The 22,772-nt window shown below is 36.9% G+C and overlaps 1 protein-coding gene across 2 annotated transcripts in view; it reads right to left on the bottom strand.

The window, feature by feature from the left end:
- Positions 1 to 22,477, bottom strand: part of LOC131160503 (uncharacterized) — a 35,090-nt gene extending 12,613 nt beyond the window's left edge. The window contains exons 1-2 of one of the 2 annotated variants that reach the window (XM_058116269.1): positions 22,100 to 22,477; positions 4,212 to 4,292 (exon numbers count right to left, since the gene is read on the bottom strand). In XM_058116269.1, coding sequence (XP_057972252.1) covers positions 4,212 to 4,292; positions 22,100 to 22,258 — 240 coding nt within the window. In that variant the 5' untranslated portion in view covers positions 22,259 to 22,477. The remainder of the gene's footprint in view (positions 1 to 4,211; positions 4,293 to 22,099) is intronic. The other variant, XM_058116270.1, reaches the window with a different exon arrangement.
- Between the last annotated feature and the right edge of the window lie 295 nt (positions 22,478 to 22,772).

The raw sequence follows: 22,772 nt of genomic DNA, 5'->3' as shown, positions 1-22,772 counted from the left end.
CTGCCTTTTCCTTCTTCCTATCAAAGCCTGTGAAAGAAATAGCTAACAATTCTTCCACCGAAGAAGAGCATACCCATCTCTCTCCTGAAATAGCAAAAAGCTTATTCCAAATCCTCCAAGAAAATTCATAGTGCAAAAGAAGATGAGAAGCTGTCTTGGAATTTTCTAACAGATTAAAATACATCGGGAGATAGAGCCTTCAAAAGTCTCCCAATTTGCAGCAAGTTATTGGTATTAATTTTACTGAGCATAATCAAGTGAACGCCTTAATTTTTGGGGGAACCTTGGCCTTTCAAATGAAATGATTGAGTGAGAAAGAAGAATTAGAGTCGAGAATTCAAAAAAAAAAAATTAGAAGAATACACTCCTGAAGAATGGGCTACTCAATTCCCCCCAGAAGAATGATATGGCGCTATTTTGCTAAGAGCACAGTCAATATAGACGAGGGAATGAAGTGGATAAAGATGCATTGCCCAGCCAAGGATCTTTCCAAAAACGGATCCAAGAGCCCCTCCTTAACTCAAGTTTAGTGTGAGGGATGAAAGAAGATAAATCTGAGGTATGGACCTCCATGAACTCCCTAGAGAACATCTAAAATTAACATTTGTATCCCACCCGAATTTGCTTCTTATTACTCTATGCCAAAGGGAGGATTCATCTAAAGGGACGTGCCACAGCCATTTAGCTAGAAGAGCCGTGTTTTTAGATACCTTCTTCCCTAAACCCAGCCCTCCCTCCTTTTTTGACCTACAAACCTCACTCCAGCCAACTAAGTGGTCCCTGTGATCTCCAACTGACCCCCTCCCCCAACAGACCACAGAACGTCTCTCATAATTCTCTCAAGCTTGCCAGAAATCCCCATTGGAATCCTAAAATTAGACAGGAAATACAACAGACTGCTAAAAAAAAAAAAAGCCTCAATCAGGATTATTCTACTCTCCAAAGAGAAAAAGGCCCTCTTCCAGCAGTCTAGCCTTTTTGTCACCCTTTCCATTACCAGATTCCAAAAATCCGTTACTCTAGGATTACCCCCAAAGGAAACCCTTAGTAAATCATAGCCCATTCTAGAATGCGACACTCCACTTTAGTAGCACTTACCCTTACTCGCTTTACAGGCACATTTAAAGCTGCTAAACCACTCTTCCCCATATTAATTAATTTTAAGGCCAGACACCTTGAAAATTTCAAGAACACCCAAAAGTCTCCTAAAGTAGGGGCTATGATTGCCACGGAAAAAAATGGTATCATCGGCAAACTAAAGATGGGAAACCACCACTCCCTCTCTCCCTATTTCTAGACCTTTAAACAATCCCCCCTCCACAGCCCTACCCACCATTCTGCTCAACACATCAGCTGCAAGGACAAATAAAAGGGGGAATAAAAGGTCACCTTGTCTAATACCCCTAGAAGCACTAAACCAAGATTTCGTCTCACCATTAACAATCACCAAGAGCCACACATTATACAGGCAGCCCCCAATCCCTGACGCCAACGCTCGTCAAAACCCTCTCTCAAGGACTTTATCCAAGAAGCTACTACTCACTCTATAATAGGCTTTCTCAAAATCTAATTTAATGTCCAAATTTGCTTTTAGGTAGTTTGTACTCTATTCTACCATAAGGCCCCTACGATATCTTAAATCACAGAAGAAACTGAATTCAAGATATGCAAAATAAAATTCATATTGCAGGCTTATTTGTGCTTGCTCAAGCATAATTCTAATTCACACTTCACATAATCATGTGGCAGATGTTCTTCAGTGTAGAATGGTGCTTCTCAGCAGCTTATCAGCTAAGGCAATAGAGTTTGAGCTTTAAGGGGGCATTTGTTTCATGGGGGGGTATAAGTGGCTAGGCTTGGCTAAGCAAATCTTAGCCTACGTTTCATACAGCAAAAATACTTAATAAGGCAGGCTAAGGGGAGCCTCTTTTAGCCAATGTTCTGCATTGTCTCATAGGGGAGCATATTGCTAATTGAGACTCATTGTGAGAATAGCTGAGTTGGCATATGACAATACTGTTAATTGGACAACAGAATAGTACTATTCAAAGGTTGCTTATGGGGAATGTGCAAAATCACACAATTGACTTCCTCCCCTTGACAAATTCTTCGCAAGTTCGTGATGATGAGAAGCTTGTACTGATCATGTTTGTCAACTGCATGAGAACGAAAGAAGATAATTGAAAGAACATGATCACCTGCATAAGCAAAAGAAGGAATCTAATGTTGGAGATCAGGTTATGGTTTTTTTTTTTTTTTTTTCCCTGCTGGGATTAATTTCCAAAGGACTCTTATCATAAACTATATGCCAAGAAATTAAACCCTTTTTGGAGCTGACGAAGGCTATAGTACTCCAGTTAGAAAGCATGACTGAGTTTATGTCATAGAGGCTGTGGGATAGGCAGGAGCAAACTTAAAATAATGTACACTGTGGTAGTGCATAAGAATTTGGCAGCATCCAACTCTTGTGACCGTTGCTGAAGACTGCAGAATGGTGGAAAAGGATTCATATAACCAACCCCATATAGTGGAACATAAAGCTTGTTTTTGTTGTTGCTGTTGTTGTAATTGTTGCAGTTGTGGTTGTCGCTGTTTGGGCTAAAACATCAGTCCTAGATTCAATGTCACTGATTTGTATCATTATCCTGGTCATGAGGGAGATCCTACAAATCTTACAATTATCTCTTGAAATCTATGGTAGGGGAATGAGATCAAGAGATTCAAGACATCTATGAGCCAGAGAGTATCTTTGCGGCTGACAAGTTGTGCAGAATGTTCTTGTAAATGGAGAAGCAAACATATGACAGAACATTCTTGGACAACCTTGGCAGAGTCAGAGCATATGGACACGCATTTATGCATTCCAACTCATTGGAGCTCTTCTTGGGGAATTGATGGAGCCAAGCAAAGTGTAACAGCAAAAAAACCCAAAAATAGGCCAGCTTAATTTAGGGCTGTTCTGGGGAGTTTATGTTCTTTAGAGGAGGATAGGCAGTCTTGGTCATTAGATCCTTCGGGGGTTCATTCATGCAAATCTTTTTGCGATTTTTTGAGTAGGTTGAATTTTTATTTTCCTCTCTATAGTTCCATTTGGAAGGCCAAAGTACCCTTTAAAATTAAGGCTTTTATCTGGTTGGCTGTGCTCGATAGAATTAATACCAATAACTTGCTGCAGGTGAGGAGACCTTTGAAGGCTATACCTCCAGACATGTGTTCTCTGCTTTAATTGCTCAGAATCGTCATTGCATTTGTTCATTGATTTTGACCATGCTTGGAGTGTTAGAATAAGTTATTTAGTATTTTAGGCGAATGTTGAGTGAGTCTAAGACAGTCAAGAATTTTTTGGCAGTGACTTTTGCTGAATTTGGCAGGAAAAAAGGAAAGGGCAGCGCTTTGGAAATGTGCTTTTTGCAGTTTTTGGGGGAGCACAATGCGCATATTTTTCTAGGGAAGAAATCGGCTCAGTTGCTGGTTTGGGAAAAGATACATTGTTTGGCTTCTCTTTGGTGTGTGGGAAAAGGGAATTTTAAGGGGGTGAGCTTTTCTGATATTCAGCGCAATTGGAGTTATGTGTTGGACTGTTAGTTTGTGATGGTTTTTTCTCTTTTGTTATTTAGTCTGTAGGTTGTTCCTTTGTGTTTTGATCTGGATTTTCCAGACTTTGTTAAGGAGATGTCTTATTCTCTTAGCTGTATATTCTTATTCTATTAATGAATTCTTCTTTTACTATAAAAAAAAAATGTTACTTATTCCATTGGCCAGGAGTATTTCAACCAGTTCAAGTTAGTTTCATTAAAAGGACAGATTTCTGGAGGGGAACATGGTTCTTTAAGAGGAGTTTATTTGAGAGCAACTCGGTTCCTCCTGTTTTGAGTTTAGTCTCTTGTACTTTTGAGTTGAGACTTAATCAAAACCATGTATCATCTAAAAGGCTGTACCTAGTGCACAAGGCTCCCACTTTGAGTGGGGTCTAGGAGAGGTGGATGTCGGCAAGCCTTACCCCCATTTTTGGAGAGGCCACTCCCAAGTCTCGAACCCAAGACAACCTGTACCGAGGCGGAGGCACTTGCCATCGCACCAAGGCACGGCCTCTAAAACCATGTATCATCTGTTCCTACTTTTAGTTGCAACCTTGCATTTGCTGCACCACATATCTAGATGAGACAAGCAAGAACCTTAAAATAACCAATGAAACAATTGCAAACCAAAACCTGCAGGTAGGCAATTATATCAACAGTTGTCACTCTTAATCCCTGCTCTTGCTGCCTCAAAATCCATTGGTAGAGTTTCTCCTGCAAACAACAAAAGAGTGAAGGTAAGTAAAAGAGATTTTTATATATTATTGTATGTGTGTCTGTTTGGCAAATGAATATTATGGTAAACCTAAAGCCAAAAACCATAGTTGAGACCAATGGCCAAACCAAGTAGCAAACTTGCTACACATCCACCATTCCACAAACCCAAGGAATTAATTTTGATGATAACAGAGCGTGCACTTTGATATCTGTCTAGGACTTGAATGTTAATACTTATGATGCTTACTGAAATATGCTTGTTGTGAGCTAACAATTAAGCAGAAATATTTTTTCATTAACTGCTCAAAACTTTTTCACCCGTCTTACACTTCTAATATGGTTTTTATTAATGCGGCATTTGCTAATTCCAAATTAGGTACAAGAGAACACCTTTGATTCCGAAAAGTAATTTACAAGAGCCCCTGCTATCATGCAAGCAATCCATAATTGGGATAAAAAAAAATTTCTTGGAGCTACACCTAAGCTTTTAAAGCTTAGGTGGCTTTGGTAAGGATCAAGACAAAGGTTGTTCTCATTGCTAATTTTTATTTTGGCCTATTCAAGACCATTTTCTAATTTGTCATTTTGGTCTAGTTATAGACTGCTTTTTATAAATTTATAACTCAAAAATAATTTGACAATTAATATGGGTTATGACGTATAATTTTGTTGGGTTTGGCCCATTTAATTTGAAATGGAAATGGCAATTTAACCATTTTATGAATATTGTATCCATAAATTCCTTTGTTATTGTACGAGTTTTTGACAAAGTTCACAATTCTTTGAATCCGTGACCACTCATTTAGGGAATATGAGTTGTGGTCATGACCAAGTTGAACATATTTCAAGTTTGGAAGGGGCACAAGCAGGAAATCTATTAGTTTAATTTAGTTTAATATTAACCCAGAATTTAACGGGATTAATTGTATCGAAATTTGAGAAAAGGCTAACTAACTCAGCTTTTTAACATTAACCATTGGGAAACTTATCATTTTGACTCAGAACTATGTATATTTGATAAATATGGGAGGGAATCTGATGCACCCACTTAATAAAATAAATAATTTAAATATTCAATGATCATGTCTTAAAATAAATTATCATTAAATTAGTTTGTTAAAGCGGACGACCAAGGGCCAGCTTTTAATAGCCTTGAACTGCAAGCAAGTGCACTGTTCTTAATTTATAACCACTTCTACCTTTACCATTTGGCATAAAATCCAAAATGGATTCCTTGTTGGCTCCTTTGTTCCTTTAATGAACTATCAAGGATTTTTAACTTCAAATCATTTGTTTGTAAGGCAGAATTCGAGTTTAACTTACTACAATACAAAAAGGATTAAATTAATGAGAAAATATAATCAACAATTTTTACTGATTTGATTCATTTGAAAAGGATTGAGGATCCAAGAACATCAAGAGGTTCAATATAGTTAAACTTACAAGTATGAAAAATTCCATTTGAACTTATAACAATTGTGGAAAGTTGAAATTGTATTTTACCATTTTAGTCTAACAACAAATGCACATAAGAAAGCATTCAATTACTGAGTAAGAATGTGCATTAACATCTATCACCAACACTTTGAGAGAGAGGAGTTACATCTTTCTTCTGCTTAACTTGAACTTTTTGTGCAGTACTTGTATTTTACTTTGTTTTCTTTAACTCTTTCTGCTACCTGTCGTAACTCTCAACTCTCTTGCTGTTCTTCTCCCACTAATTTCACTCTCCTCTTTGACTTGTTCACCATTCCTTTGCCTTCCCTAACTTATAATTAAGTGGCAGTTATGTGGAGGATCTAACTGCGCACTACCCCAACCATGGTTTTAAATTGCGGTAGCGTAACGTAACTGTAACGAGAAGCGTGTGTAGCAGATTAACATAACAGGAAGTGGGTGTAACAACTGTGAATTTTTTTCAAGCACACACAACCTCGTGCACTTTAGCGTACTTGCATGTTTTAAGCTTTTAACCCTCAGAAAGGGTTTTAGTATATTTTGGATCCTTTAGTTCGACTAACTAAGTTATTTGGTAAGGAAAACAAGTTTACATTTGTTTTAAACCACCACTGACATAAAAATTACGTGTGCACGCATATCTATACTTCTCATTGTTTTAATATGTGATAATTTCTTATGTGTGCTAAATTAATTAATAAAACAAAATACATTATACAGTTAATTAATCTATTAGACACATCAGACGTACAAATAATACAAATATAAAATAACTAGAAAAGGTTGAAGTTGAAAAATATAAAACATAAATATCAAATTACTAATATCATCAAAATAAAATATTTTCCTAACAAGTTAGTATTTTCAAATTGTTAATTAATGCATCTCTTGTGAGTATTTCAAGAAATAGTAAATTTTATATCATTGTCATCCTCATTATAATGTTTTCCCCCTCGCCACATGCTATATTGAGAATGATTTATGAAAGAGGGAAAAAGTGAGAAGAAAAAGTAAAAAATAAAATATTTTTTTGGCATAACAGTCCTGTAGCGGTTACGTAACGGCCATAGCGGCCTTTACGTAATGGTCGTGGTCCGTAACGGCCGCTACAGCTGTGATTTTTCTTCCCACCGATTTCGCGGTGTGTAACAGTATCAGTAATGTTACGTAACAGTTGCAGCCATTATTTAAAACCATGACCCCAACTAACTCTCTTGCTGTTTTTCACCCACTAATTTCACTCTCCTCTTTCACTTGTTCGCCATTTCTCCCCCCTCCTTAATTTATAAGGAAGTGTAGTTACAAGGAGGATGTAACTGGACTGCTGGGGACTATCATGGGATCAAGGAATTCGGACAATTTTTTTTGTAACAACTCATACCTACATTTATATCTTCTTTTTTTTTTTTGGGTCAAAAATCAAAAAGGCCATCTTTTGTGGGGTAGTTTTGCTCACGCATCACCCCCATGTTTTCTTCTTGATTACTTTTTTAAAAATATTCTCTCCCTTTATTTAAAAAAACACACAAAAAAATTCTTTATGTAGGTCTCCGCTGTCATGTGAATTTTTGTATTTCTTAGTGCCAAGTGCATTGATACCCTTTAAGCCACATGTCATTTATTTGTCTGGAAAAAAAAAGGGTTCAACACCAACTCATGTTTTGATCTCTTATGAACACATTTGTGGCAAGAATTTTGAATAGTCTAAAAGGTGGTTATTAATGGTAATATACTAATATGAGCTAAATCACAAGCTGCATAGTCAACTCAACCTAACATTTGACTGCTTTGTTTTTGTTTAGTCATTTTGATTTCGTGGGATATTTTTGCTCATTTATTTTTCTAGCTCAATTATCATTGGTTGAGCTATATACTTTCTAGACTCGCTATAACTAATGCTAACCGTTTATATTTGAAAGTATCATCTCAAAGAATTCTTAAGATATGTTGTCTTCAAAGTTTGGATAATTTGTAGGAAGAAAGGAAAGTATTTGGACAGATGTTTGATTGTTAGAATAGAATATGCTATTTTATTAGAATTTTTGTCTAGCATGTCTTTTTATTATTAATATATAAGAGGGCAGATCTGGAGCTGTAGGGAAACTACCGTCAAATGTTTCTCTCATTCTCTTCTTCTCCTCTCTTCTTTTCCGTCTCTAACTTTACAACATGGGGCTCTAATCTCCTACAAATCTAATTTATCTGAGATGATTTCAGACACTTCGTTTTCTTTTTGGTTACACTATTTTTCTTTTATGATAACAAAAGAAATTCATTGATAGGATAGGAATGTATAAACAGGAGAAGAAGACATCTCCTTTCAAAACTGAGTTACCCCAGAAAAAGTAAAGGTGGGGAAAAAAGAAGTAGAAACAGCCCAAAATAATCAGCATGCCCTATCAATTCAACAAGGAAAGCCAATCATGCTGGATATCCAAAAAGCACACCCCCCTGAAGTTCCCATCACCCACACACCAAAGAGAAGCCAAATAGCGAATCTCTCCCAAACCAACAAAAATGACAACTTATTCCCTGCAAAATACATGTGTATCATTCCATCCACAGAACCCAAAATACAGCAAATAGGGCACAGTTCCATAACTATTCACCTTCCTTTTCCTGCCAATGCCAAAAACGAAAAAATGAAGCCAAAAACTCCTCCACTGTCTTTGGACATACCCAACATTCCCCAAAGTAATAAAATAGCTTGCCCCAAATCCTCTAAGGGAAGTCACAATCCAAGAAAAGATGCGGAGCAAGTTTCAGAAAAATTAAAACAAAGTACACATACATCTCAACCAAGAGCCTTTAACAGTCTGCTAATCTGTAACAAGTTATTGGTGTTGATCCTATTAAGCACAACCAGCCAGAGAACAGCTTTGATTTTAGGGGAGACTTTGGCCTTCCAAATAGTTTTATAGAGAGAAAATGAAAAACCAGAGCTAGTCAAGAATTAACAAAAAGATTTGCAGGAATAAAACCCCAAGGGATCCAATCCAAAGACCAATAGCAACTATCAGCTTCCAAAGAGAGACAACAATTATACAAGAAGACTAACAAGGAGGATAACTCCTCCATCTCCCTACCATTCAAGGGTCTCCTAAAGTGAAAATCCAAAGAAGTTAAAGGACCATCTGGCTCCAGAATAAAAGAAGAAATAGATCCATCCTGTCCTAAGCTCAAACAAAGTAGGCGAGGAAAAGAGGTGGACAGAACAACATTCCCCAACCAAAGGTATTTCCAAAAGCGAATATTGCAACCCCTACTCAATAGAAATTTAGTATAGGGAATAAATCTGAGAGATGGCTTTCCACAAACTTTCCGAAGAACATGTAGGACCTGAATTAGTATCCCACCCGTTACCATCAAGTCCGTATTTGCTTTCTATAACTTCATGCCATCGAGAAGAAACCTCTAAAGGGAACCACCAAAGCCATTTGGCCAAGAGATCAGTGTATTTTAGACACCAAATTACCAATACCCAAGCCGCCCTCCCGTTTAGACCTACGAACCACCTCACACATCACCAAATGATCCCTAACACCCTCACCCCTGACCAAAGGAAATCTCTCATGATTCTCTCAACCATTGGCCCACATAGGAATTTTGAAAATAGAAATAAAATACAGCGGGATACTAGAAAGACAAAGCTTAAATGAGAGTAATCCCACCTCCTAAAGAAAAGAGAGCACCCTTCCAACCATATAATCACTTGGACACTCTTTTGACAACCGGCTCCCAAAAACAAGTGGATCTAGGATTAACACCACCCCCCCCCCCCCCAACAAAAAAGAAACTCGTAAATAAGATTAACGGTCAATCCAAAGCATCGCACACTACCTCTGAGGATAACTCCCTAACATGCTCCATGACATATTAATAGCCGTCATACCACTCTTCCAAATTGATCTTAATTCCCAAAACTCATTTGAATATATGAAGAAGCCCCAAAATTCGAAAAGGATGACCTATGATCCTTTAAGAAGAAAATAGTGCCATAAGCAAACTGAAGATGTGAAACCATTACCTCCTCCCTCCCCACTCAGGCCTTTCACTAAATCTCTAGCCACAGCTCTATCAACCACCGTAGGTGTCCACCACTAAAACGAACAAAAAAGGGGAAAGAGGGTCCCCTTGTCTAATCCCCGTCATAGCCTAAAATCAAGATTTAGGCTCCCCATTCACTAACACAGAATAAAACACATTAGACTTACAACCTTTCACCCAACTTCACCATCACTCTTCAAAACCCTTCATAAAAATCTTATCCAAGAGGTGCCAACTCACCCTATCATAGGCTTTCTCAAAATCCAACTTAAAAATAAGCCTCTTCTTCCTTCTCTTAACATCCTCAACAACTTCATTTGCGATCATAATTCGCATCTGCAATTTGTCTCCTCCCCATGAAAGCACTTTGGACCTTAGTAATAGTCTTATCAAGTACCACACCCAACCTTCTAGCTAGTACTTTATGATTATTTTATAAATGCTGGATGCTAGACCTATTAGGTCTATAATCAGATATCTTCATAGACCTGCTTTTTCCTTAGGCCCCAAAGTTGTGAAGGTAGAATTAATAATCTTGCATAAAATCCCATTCCAATAAAATTCGTTAAAAACCTTCATTAATCATCCTTAACCACCACCCAACATTCTTGAAAAAAAAAAAGCCAAATTGAAAAAATCCAGCCCTAGAGCGTTATCCCTTCCATTGCAAATACGGTAGATCTCATTTCCTCTTCCTCAAAAGGTTTCTCTAGCCAAGCTATCTAATCATCACACAAAGGGTCCCACTCTAACCCTCCCACCATTTATCTATATTCGCCATCCTCGAAAAACGAATTGCAGTAAAAATCAGAGATCTGTGAGGTTATCCTACTATTATCCAAGATAATATCCCCCCTTTCCAACTCCAGCTCCCTAATAAATTTTTTCTTCATTTTCCCACTTACAATCACCTTCTCTAACCCATTTAAACTTCTTCTGCCTCCACCTTCTCATTTCCTTAATCACCTCTTCAAATTCATTCTTTGATAATATTCTTTTCAGCTCTTACACCCCCAGGAGAATAGTAACTTATTCCCTACTATCTAGATCAGCCAACTCCTCATAAAAACTGGTCTTTTTTAGCCTAATGTCTCCAAACACCTACCTAGTCCACTTTCAATTTTTCTTTCAGCCTCTTCAAATTGTTCATGAATCTAAAACCTTCCTAGCCCCTCACATCCTCACTCCAAGACTCCCTCAACTTCTTACCTTTCCATTGTCATTTCTCAAATTTGAGTGTTTGGTTGGTTTAAGAGTCATTCAGGGACACCATTCCTCTCCGTTAGGCTGCGCAGAATCCAGGGTTGGATACTGTATTTGTCCATGGCAGTTTGCTCAGCTGCAAACTGTTTCTTGTATACTGCTGTTGTTCTGATGTTCCAGTGGCTGTTTGTGGCATGATGATGTTGCGTATGTTCGTGATTGATAGCTTGTGGTCTTGCGCCAGTAGCTCATTAATTTCAATTGGTGTTCCATGACTGAATTTCCTGTTCTTGCCTGCACTCACTTTTAGTTGTTGCCAGCCACAATACCTGTAGCTGCTGTCAGGTTGTTTATTAAGTGCCTGGTGCTTTGTGGAGGCCATCCCTGTTCGGTGTTATCAAGTGATTCCTCCTAGAATATTGCAACTTCAGCTATGGCCATAGATACCTATTGAAGTTCTAGATCTTTAAAGGTCCAAAGTGCTATTCTGTACTAGCATATGCTGCCTAATTTGGAATTGTCTCTGTGTTGTTTATTTCCAAAACTGGTGTGCATTGGTTGTAGCATATTAAAGGTAGTTCTGATGGCCTCTACAAAGAGAGTTCTGGGTGATACGTTATCGCACAGATCAAAGCCATCAAATTGGTTGTATCCCCTAACTCAAGGTGGTCTCAGGCAGTGCATGTGTATATTAACACAAAAGGAGAGTCCAAGTATGTGCCGCATTCTCCTCCATCTCCAGTCTCCCAGGACTATGAAGATTGGATAAAAGAGTATAATATATAGCCTGTGGTTGTGGAATAATATGGCGTCATAAGTTGTTACAAACGTGATATTCCATAAAACAGCCCTGGCAGTATAGGATGATCTTTCTGAAAGCTTCTCACAAGATAGAAAACAGACTCATGCTTCTGACCTTATTCAAATAAAACCATGAAGGTAGGCCCAAAGTATTATAGCAATCTAAAGGATATGTAGGAGGAACTCAATATCTATCAACCAGTTAGTTCCGACATTGAGTTGATTGAGCGACAGTGAGTAGAGTTCTTAGCTGCCAAGTTTCTATCTAGGTTTGACTCTTGAGCTTCAACCTGTTCATGATTAGATGCTTGTAGAAGAATCCATACTATCCACAAATACAATCCAATGGATCACCAATGATGGCTCTCAATCTTCTTCAAGCTTATTCCCAAGATAGTTAAGCTATGGTTAGCACTGCCTCTAACCGTGGCAGCTGAAGTGTTGGAGGAAGAGAAAGAGATTTAGATGGAGCTCATGGCAGGGGTATTGTATCAAGACGATGAGTCCATGGCGCGATCAATTGCTGTTGGGATCTCCATGGGAAACTTACTTGGGTCAATAATGCTCTTGCCAAGGGTGATTCTAGTATTGACACTTCAAGTGCACCTGGCCACGCTACCAAAAAGTTTAGTACATCATCTACTATGTCCCAAAAGGAGTATAACAATCTTGTCCACATGGTTCAACAACCCCAAACTCAATCTTCTACATCTAGTGCTATCAAGGCCCATCTTTGTTTCCTTCTATTCCTCCATATGTGCCTAAATTTTCCTTGAACTTGTTATCAATTAGTCAATTAACTAAATCTCATAATTGTTATGTGATCTTCTTTGCTTCTAATTCAAGATCTTCAGAAGAGGGTTGGTGAAGGGCTTGAGAAGTATGGCCTATACATTATTTCGATGGCTGTAGTGGTACATCCAATCCTTGTTTTTTCAATTTCTGGTTATGGTGTTTCTTTGGATCAATGGCATGTCATTAGAGTCATCCATTGATTCAAAAACTACAAGTCTATCCCATGTTCAAGTCCCTTTCTCATTTTGATTGTTCTGCATGTCAATTAGAAAACATATTTGGACACATTTCCCATCTAGAGTTGTCTCATAGTAAATTAGTGTCATCTCTTATTCATTCAGATATTTTGGATCTATGTAGAGTCAATGATTTCACTTGTCATCAATATTTTTGTGTCTTCTTTGAATAATTTTCACACATAACCTAGATTTATTTTCAGGTCCAAATTTGTTAATGTATTTATTCAAATCTAGAAGAAATGAAAACTCGGTTTGGCATTAGTATTCAAATTTATCAATCTAATAATGCATTTGAATATGTTCAAAATGAGGTTCAATATTTTTGCTTGGCCAAAGAGATTATTCATCACAAATCATGTAAATAGACTAGTTGAATAGAAAAATAGACATTTCCTTAATGTAACACAGCCTTTACTCTTCCATATACATGTTCCTAGACCCTTCAAACAAATGCTTTTTTCACAACCTTTTTTTTGGGATGCCCTCCAGTGTTCAAGGAGGGAAATTTCCCTTGTTATCATGTAGCAAGAAACATCTTTTGGAGGCACATGTTTTGTTGATGTTCTATATGGTCAATATTAAAGCTTGATATAAATTGTCGGCCCACAACCTAATGGCTTAAACTTTCAAGTAAAGTGGCATTCTGACATGGTATCTGAGTTGGTTAGCAGGAGTTCCTGGGTTCTAGTCTCATTGCCCATGTTTATTATGTGGTGTTTAAAAAAATTATTGTATTTCCCATAATGCGTGTTATCTATCATGTGTTTATCTCTCCACGTGCTTTTAGGTTACATTTGCGAGGGAGTGTTAAAGCTCGATATACATTGTTGGCCCACAACTTAATAGCTTAAGATTTAACTTAATAACTAAAGATTTTAGGTAAAGTGCTATTCTAACAACCAAGGCAAGCTAACTCCTCATGTTGTGTCTTTGTTGGGTACTTGAGGACTCATAAAGGATATATATGTTATATCCCCACAATAACAAGAAATATGTTAGTGCAAATATTACTCTAAAGACACCTATCTCTTTAGTATAGTAGTACTGAGTCCTCCTTATATGAATCTATTTTGAGCTCAACAATGATTTCTAGTCCCCCTTGATCCTCTTATTCCTACCCTTGTTCCCTTCATTATTCTTATGGAAGAAACTTATGCTCCTCTTCCAAATCCATCAATTATTGATCCAAAAAAAAACAATTACGCTTTCTGGCTTTAGAGATCCATCCTAGGTGACTCAAATTTGCCAACTGCTCACGAAAAAGGTAATAAATATGAACTCAGCAATCTTTAGTTGCTTGTCCTATTGCTCATTATGCTTCAGTTCTTCACCTTTTGTCCTATATGTTCTTTTGTGTTCATTTCCCTTGTTTTTATCCCTTCCTCACATATTAAAACACTTATTAACCTTGGGTGAAAGCATACAATAAATGTAGAAATGGATGCCTCATCCACTTGAGGGACATGGGATCTAGTGGATCTTTCTCCAAGTCTTAGCTATTGTTGGATCTACACCATCAAATATCTTCCAGGCAGTTCTACCTAACGACTTAAGGGTTGACTGACTGCCAAGGAGCTCACTCAAACATATGGTATTGGATTATTTTAAGACAATCTCTCCCATTGATTGACTAAAATATGTTCATGAATTGATGTAGTTAATTTTGATTAACCCTTGTACTTGGATGTGAAGAGTGCCTTCTTGTGTGGAGATTTGCAAGAAGAGTATTCATGGAACCTCCTAGTCATATTGCTGCGGGGAGGGGGGTGTGGATTTGTAAGATATGTAGATTGCATAAGGCCTTCTCAAGCTTGGTTTGACAAATTTAGTTCTATGGTTTCTGCATTTGGTTTTATCCAATGCTACATTGATAATTCAGTCTTTGTCCGCAAAAAAAGGAGACAAGCGTGATACTTCAAGTATTATATTGATGATATTATCATTGCTGGCAGTGTTCAAAATGGGATTGCAGTTGTCAAGCAATGACTTCAAGAAAACCTTAAAACCAATGACTTGAGTGCTTTGCATTACTTTCTTGGTATTGAGATTACACAATGTATGAAGGGGTTAAACCTATTTCACCAAAAATATACCTTGGACTTGCTAAGTGAGATCCATATGTTGCACATTAAACTAGTTGATACTCCTATAGATCCCAACGTGAAGTTGTCTAAATATGTTGGACCAAACTTTAAAACCGAACTCGATATAGGTAGTCTATTTGGCTAGTCTACATAATTGTTACTAGACGTGACATATCCTTTGATAAGGGGATGATGAGTCAATTAATGGAAAATCCCAAACAACCGCACTGGATTTTGTTTGTAGGATTCTACGATATCCCAAAGGCTTTCCTAGCAATTGGTATATAAATGTAATAGAAATTGTGAGATCATGGTATACTCTAATACAATTGGGCTAGCTCAATTGATGATTGGCTACTATAAGATATTGTAGATTTGTACGACATAATCTTGTTACCTGCTACTGCAGCAAGATCTAGTGTGGAAGCAGAATATCAAACTATGGCTTGTCAATGAGCTCATGTGGTTTAAGTCTCTAATATCATAAATAAGATTCTTGGTAACTTAATGTATGGACTTTTTGTGATAGTCCAACTACTATTTATATTGCTAGTAACCTAGTGTTTCAAGAGAGGACAAAGCACGTTGAAGTTGACTGTCATTTGATCGGTCAATGTGAATTCGCAAATTTAAAGAGCTCTGACAATTATGGTGGGGAGGGATTAAAGAGGGGATTTCTTATTTTTAGAGTTTGTTAGGTTTAGTGTTGATTTTACTTTCTTTTTTTTTTTGTGTGTGTTTTCTTTTCTAGCTCTAAGGATAGGTTGCAAAAACAAGAAAGAGAGAGAGATTTTAACTCATGGCGTTCTAGCGATGGGATACACTCTCCTTCTCTCTAGTGAATCCTTCCCTTTTCTCTTGAGAAGGAGTACACATGAATTCAATAGAAGATGTCATTAGAGTTGTTCAAAGGTTCACTTCAGAAGGAAGGAAAGACCTTTAATATGAGGTTGGACAAAGTGTGAGAGTTCTTGGAGTTAGATTTGAGATGAAAAAGGAAAATGTATTGTGTTCATCCCTAGCCACTCTAAAGGCGATGGGCAGCAAAGCTTTGGAAACGAGTTTTGGAAGCTAGCTAGAGACCTCTACCACAATGTTAGTGCCGAAGATGAAGTAAGTCACTAAGATCATGTATTGTGGGGTCAAGTGAACATCGTAATGAAGAATAGAAAATATGGAAGGATCAAAACAACGCAATCAGCCATGAAGCCAAGAAATGGTTGCTGGGAAGGTCGGATTTGTACTTGAGGGGACGACTTGCAATTGAAGGAAGGCATTTGATCCAGAAGCCATTAGTTCTCATTCAAAGATGGTGACTTCTATAGTCAAGGTGGCTAGGATTTGGGTAGGAGTTGCAAAGGGGGTAGAGGCGATTAGAGTTCCTCTTGGGGAGGATGAGAGACAACGAAGATTAGGGCAGGGATTTTGCTCATGGTATTGGACTTGAGCCACTTATTTGAAAAAGTAGGAGTTTCTTTATTATCTAATATCGGGCAGGCTTTAGCACAGGCCCATATTTAGGGTGTAAATGGATTAGACTTGATCCAAACTTTGGGGATTGTTTTGGGGGTAGGGGTGGGGAGACTCTTGCCCTTCTCAAAAGGAGGAAATCATTTTCAGAAGAAAAAATAATAATAATAATAATAATAATATCTTAGAGAAGGACAATAAGCGATAATGATTTTGCATGTTATAGTAGTCAATTGTTGGATGAGATTTGCGAAAAATTGGACGACTCTTCTGATGAATGGGGGGATATTTCTCATATGTATCCTCTGCTTGAAGATTTGGAGGATGTATTTATTTTTTATAGGGATTGGATGTAGACGTTACTGCAAATAATCAGTACAGGAATGGGTTATTAGCTACTCCTGTGGAGAAGGTTAGTGTTAAGATCAAAATCTTCTAGATAATATGAGATTATGGTCGGATGATCCACGAAGAAATGAAGCTCAAGTGGGTGGGGTTAAACGAAAAGCGAGTAAAGATCAGCAGGAATTAGCAAGACTATAATCATAATAGGAAGGGGACTTCTTAATTAGTGTTTGTTATTTTTTATTTTTTTTTCCTTTGTGTTTATTTCCTTTTTCTTTTTTCTTTTTATTTTTTTGTTGTCGCAGGGGGGGGGGGATAAAGGATCTCTTGTCCTCTCCTAAATTTTAACTCTCTCTATTCTCTTTCTTCATATATTTTTTGATAAACAAAGAAATTTATTAGAAGAGATAAGAATAATACTTGATATTTAGGGAAAAAAAAAATGTGCACACACATATTAAAAAATGAATTTATTTCTTCATTTTTTGTCAAACAAAATCTTAATCCAAATGGCGCCTATGACTTACTCCCTTAATGATTGAATCCATTCAAAGCACAGTTTTGCAGGATGCAAAAGGGCATTTCTTTAATAAGATAGGATAGAAATTATCCGAAATGGATCCCTCATAGAATATTTTTTTTTTCCCAATGCATGAACTACTGTTCATTTATAATGGGTTATGAGGCTCTGACTATTTATATTAGTGAAAAAGAAAACTAGCTTTCAATATCAGCACAACAGGCATGATTCTGCTAATTGGCTGCATAATCATTGTGAAAAAATATCTTAAAAGTGCAGTTTCAAGGGACATTATTTTGCTTTTGTTCTTGAAAGACATTGGTTGAATTTATAATGATGTCATTAGAATTTGGATTTGGAAATTGGAAGCAAACCACCATCACCCGGCAGGCTGGTCATCTGCAACTTCCCGCCAAAATTACAGTTTGTGCCACTCATTTTTAGAGCACCATTTTTCAGCCCATACATACATAATCTCGATTTTGAGTTCTTTAAAGCGTCCAAGATCAGCCAATTAAATCACAAATTGAAGGCCCACGATCTTTCAATTTCAGAAAGATTAAACCAGACCCGTCTTGCTAATTATTTTCAGCAGCAATTTCCAGTTTCTTGATTTTGTTTGATGCTTCATCAGATGCTCTTGAACGGGTTTTTTGGGTTCAGCCATCGCTCGCCATGGTAGCAAAGAAATTCAACATCTTGGTCGTTGCCCAACATCCTCCCTTCTCTTCCCTCTCTTGCCGTCATTGTTCTGGTATTCTTCATGGTGGTTTCTTGTACAAGTTTCTTCATCATCTTGCAGAGCCTCTCTCTCTCTTCTCTTCTTTTCTTCATCATCCAGCTTATCTAATCTGAAATATTGAGTTATATACACACACTTCCTGAATTTTATTTTCTTGGAAGTGAAGAAATCAAATCCTTAAATTTGTTTGCGCTTTCATATTTTTCACCCCTCTAGGAACAACAAATTCAAAGTTCTTCCAAAGGTTTGGGCCAAAATAATTTTGTCTAAAAATATGCAAGATTGCACATTTCATCTCAAAGATCATTTCAGAAAAGAACATCTAGCTTTGATCAAGGTGGTTATGTATAAGGGGACATGAATCCAATGGGAGGTTATGTCAACACCATTGACTACTCAACTCCACCAATCTTGAATTTGAATCTTGAACTTGGATTGAAGAATTCTTGCAATCCCTCATTGCTTCAATATTCTTCAATTGGTTTTTTGTTAGCAATATCAAATTTTTCAATGCCAAAGGGAACTTATTGTGGTATTTCAGTCGAACGCTGTCATTGCCCTTCAGTTTTAGCCACCAGTGAAATCTTCACCTATCTTGTTATTTCTTTTTCTCTTGTTCTTTCTTTTTATTAGTATTATTACTATTTTCAATTATTGGTTAGTGGAGTAAATTTTGTGTTTATGATCTATAGGCTTAACATATGCATTTTTGTGTTTTCCATTTGCAAATCTTGTCGTATATAAAAAATTTTCCAAAAAGTACTATGGCACAAGTTTTTTGAATTTTAGTCTACTTGGATTCACATGCCAAAATTGTATGCTTTGCATTTTTAAATGCATTGTGGTGTTTTTGTGGTTTTCATTGGTTGTAGGGTGTGATTTAGAAAATTGTCCATGTGAAATAAGTTCACATTCAGAAAAGATAAAATACTCTAACTTGTACCTCACTTGTGTAATACAAATTATCTTTGTACACATAGTCAATCCCAAACCTAGATAAAGCAGTAGGGTTGTGTTAGGTAGCTGACAGCCAATGTAAAACTTTGTCAGATCTTTATATCATGAATTCTTACCAAATCCACCTAAGTCAAGGGAATAGACCAAGTCAATATAGAAGGGCGAGGGCTAATAAGTTAGCACAAGAAACTAGGAATAGATTAGAAACTTAGAAAATAGGGACTCTTAAATGAGTTGGGGATAAACTAGAGAAATTGAAAAATCAAGATTTAAACTTTGGTACACTAGAAAAGAGAAACATAAAAAATAAAAAAATAAAAAAATAAAAAAATAAAAGCAGGATAGGAATTATTGTAGAAAAAGACCTAAAAGATAATGTAGTAGAAGTCAAAAGAATAGGGAATAAGATCATTAAAATTAAAATAACTCTAGGCTAGGAGATAGTGAGTGTCATTAGTATGTATGCTAAGACAATTTTAGGAAGATATGAATAGCATTTTATAAGGAATACCAATTTCTAAAAATACATCCATAGAAGTTGATTTGAATAGACACATTGGAAAGGATAATACAGGGCATAAGAGGATACATGGAGGTCAAGGATATGGAGCTAAAAATGAGGTTGGTGATACAAATTTAGATTTTGCCATGTATTACGATTTTGTTATATTGAATACCTGTTTTATAAAATGAGAAGAATACTTAATAACTTTCAAGAGTGACATAATAAAAGTCAAATAGATTTTTTCTTAACTAGGAACAGAGATCGCATATCTTGTAAGGATTGTAAAGTTATCCCTAAAGTTATCCCATGCGAAAATTTGGCTATGCAACATAGAGTCTTAGTATTAGATATACATATTAAAAAATGGAAGAGAAAGACTAATATAAATCGACACAAACAGAACTAGATGGTGGAGCTTGAAGGGAGATAATATAGCAAAATAAAAAGATAAAATTATCAAAGAGTTTGATTGGATAGTAAGGGGTAAGGTAGATGCAAATATTGTTTGGAATAAAATGGCTACCAAAAAGCCGTTAAGACAAACCGGTATAAAATATGGCAAAGTTGTAGAAATATAGAAAATCTTGAAAACTATAAAGAGGCAAGAAGTAATGCAAAAAAGACGATTACTAAAGTTAAACATAGGGCTTATGATACTTTATATACTAGACTAGACACAAAAGGAGGAAGAGACATTTTAAAACTTGCTAGAGCTAGAGAAAGAAAATGCAAAGATTTAGGTGATATAAAATGTATAAAGGACAAGAATAAAAATGCCTTAACTATAGAAGAAGGCATAAAATAGAGGTGGCGAAAATACTGTGATAGTTTATTTAATGAAAACCAAAATAAAATATTGAACTTGAAAGTGACAAATGAGTAGAAGAACAAAAATAGGAAATTTATTCACTAAATTAGAGTCCTTGAAGTTAATATGGCGTTAAAAAAGATGAAAAGTGGAAATCTATAGGACCACATAACATTTGCAATGTCCCATTAATGATGTCTCTCCCCCTAGCCAACGAAACAAATAACATGTGCTGTTTATTTATTTACTTAAAAGCTGAACTCCCTCACTCAACACCTCAGCACCTAAGTTTTCTAAGGACTACCTAGTTCTTCTATCTAGGCCCTTCCTACTATTTACGTTGCATGTGCACTTACACCAAGTTACTCCACGAAAAAAAGAGTGTGTTACTATGCAAGGTGATGGCACTCAAGCAAGGCAGCTACCTGGAAGCTTCAGTCCTGGCCAACCAAGATGCCAACAACACAGCAAACTTGAGAGATCATGCCATTAGGAGAAAAAACTTCCTGAACTTGTCAGTTACATGACTCATATGATGCAGGTATTGTAGCTTTCTCAAAAGAAGGCATTTTGTACTTCAAAGAGAATATTGAAGAAGTTTCACCAAATTATGTATACCATTAATCAACTCCTTCCAACAGCTCCTATAGCATCTAACCCCAAAACACTCCACCAAAGACCTACCACATCCACAGCATCCGCCAATCAACAAGTCCAAGACGGTAGATTCATCTTGCATGCCCTGTTAAATTTTATTCCCAAACCTTGACTCTCTTTTATCACAAAGGAGTTGGAAAAGATAATAGAACACAAAAGAATAGATCCATGCTCACAAGATAGGATTTCATATTCCCTTCCATTTTTCATTCAATACTAAACCTTACCCAAGGATGTATGTGATTCCTGACTTTGGACTCTTTGATTGACAGAGAAGGACAAATGAAATTTGCGGAGATGACAGGAGCCTATGGTTGGGATGATGATCATAACCTGAAGGAGTTATTCAAATTGTTGACAATGAAGGCATATACTTGGAACAAAAACCTTAAGCTCAGATTAGTGGAATCTTAGGAGTAAATGTGTCATCTCATTTACAAGAAGTTTCTTTCCAAACACAAGAAGACATGATCTTATACCCCCTCATGAGGTTAAATTAATGGAGACATAATTGAAGAAAAAATCAAATGTCCAAGGAGATTTGTGCAGGGAAGCCCATGTCTTTTTGTCAAATGTGCTTTGCCTAAGTATGCAAGTAATGGAGGGGCTTGATTCCCACATTTACTGAAAGTTGAAAAAAACTCTAGACTTCTCACCCAAACCAAAAAAGACAAAGTTAAGAGCAAGATGTGAGGCTCATGAGCCTAATGTGCGCCGAGACAATTTTCAGTATTAACGATTTGCACCACCTATGAAAAAAGCAGAGTCAGACTTTGAGATGAAGGGCTCAAACCAAACAATACACATACACTCTCCTTCAATTGGAGCATATAATGGCGTATGGAAGGATTATTTTAAATCCCACATTGGTTCAAGAAACAGTATGTTTTATAAGTTCGGGTTCATGCTACCTACGCAAATCATAAGATCCTCGAGCCAAAACAGACAATACATCAAATGAACTTCGAGACAAAGATTGGCATAAAAAATGATTATGTGAATACACCCAATTACAAGAATAATTCAAGAATCCATTCAACTAACCCATTCCAGAAAATCCAAATATGTGGCATACGCAGCAAACAAAACCCCAAACAGAGAAACCCCATCAAATCAAGCCTACCAAATATCACAAAAACATTAAAAGCACACACAAAGACAGAGCAATCAGACCTGCGCATGACGTTCACCGGCTTGGAAGGAGAGCCTCTGGTGGTTCATCGCCTGAGTGTAAAGCTGAGACAGAGAATTGGCGGCGCCGCAGAAGGAGGTGTACATGGTCCGATCCACTTCGTCGAGCCGGGTGGCATCAGACTTCCTCTTCTTCGCCATGGACGCTTGCTGTGACCTTGAAAAACCCCAAAGTGAGAGCCCTAGCTCCTGGAACCTCCGCAACCCCTCCTGCTGCGGAGCTCTAAGAAAATGGGGGAGGATTTATGGAAGGATTTAGTAAGTGGGTATGATAGAAGATGGAGAGTAGAGCCGGGCCTGTGCCCGCCATGTGGCCAACACCTGTCATGCTCGCTTGAAATTTTATGCCTGCAAAATCCTGTGGAAATAGCAAAAAAAAAATTATATATGCTGCCAAAATGAGATTCAATTGTCATGGTTTTTTATTTTTTAAAAATATATTGATTGAATAAGGTGTAGATATTACAAATATTTAAATTTAAAAAATTGGATGAAATGGACATTGCTGATAAAAGCATACACATGATCAAACAAATCTACACAATTAACCCATAATTGACGGTCTAATATATGTGTTTCATACTTAATGAGAAATAAATTATTTTTAAAGATTAGGACTAGTCATGCACAAAAGTGTTACAAGAAATTCGAAACT

This window comes from Malania oleifera, chromosome 7, assembly GCF_029873635.1.
Source record: "Malania oleifera isolate guangnan ecotype guangnan chromosome 7, ASM2987363v1, whole genome shotgun sequence".
Classification (NCBI taxonomy): Eukaryota; Viridiplantae; Streptophyta; class Magnoliopsida; order Santalales; family Ximeniaceae; genus Malania; species Malania oleifera.
Note: the sequence above shows the minus strand (reverse complement) of the source record. Positions and strands in the feature narration are given on the sequence as shown.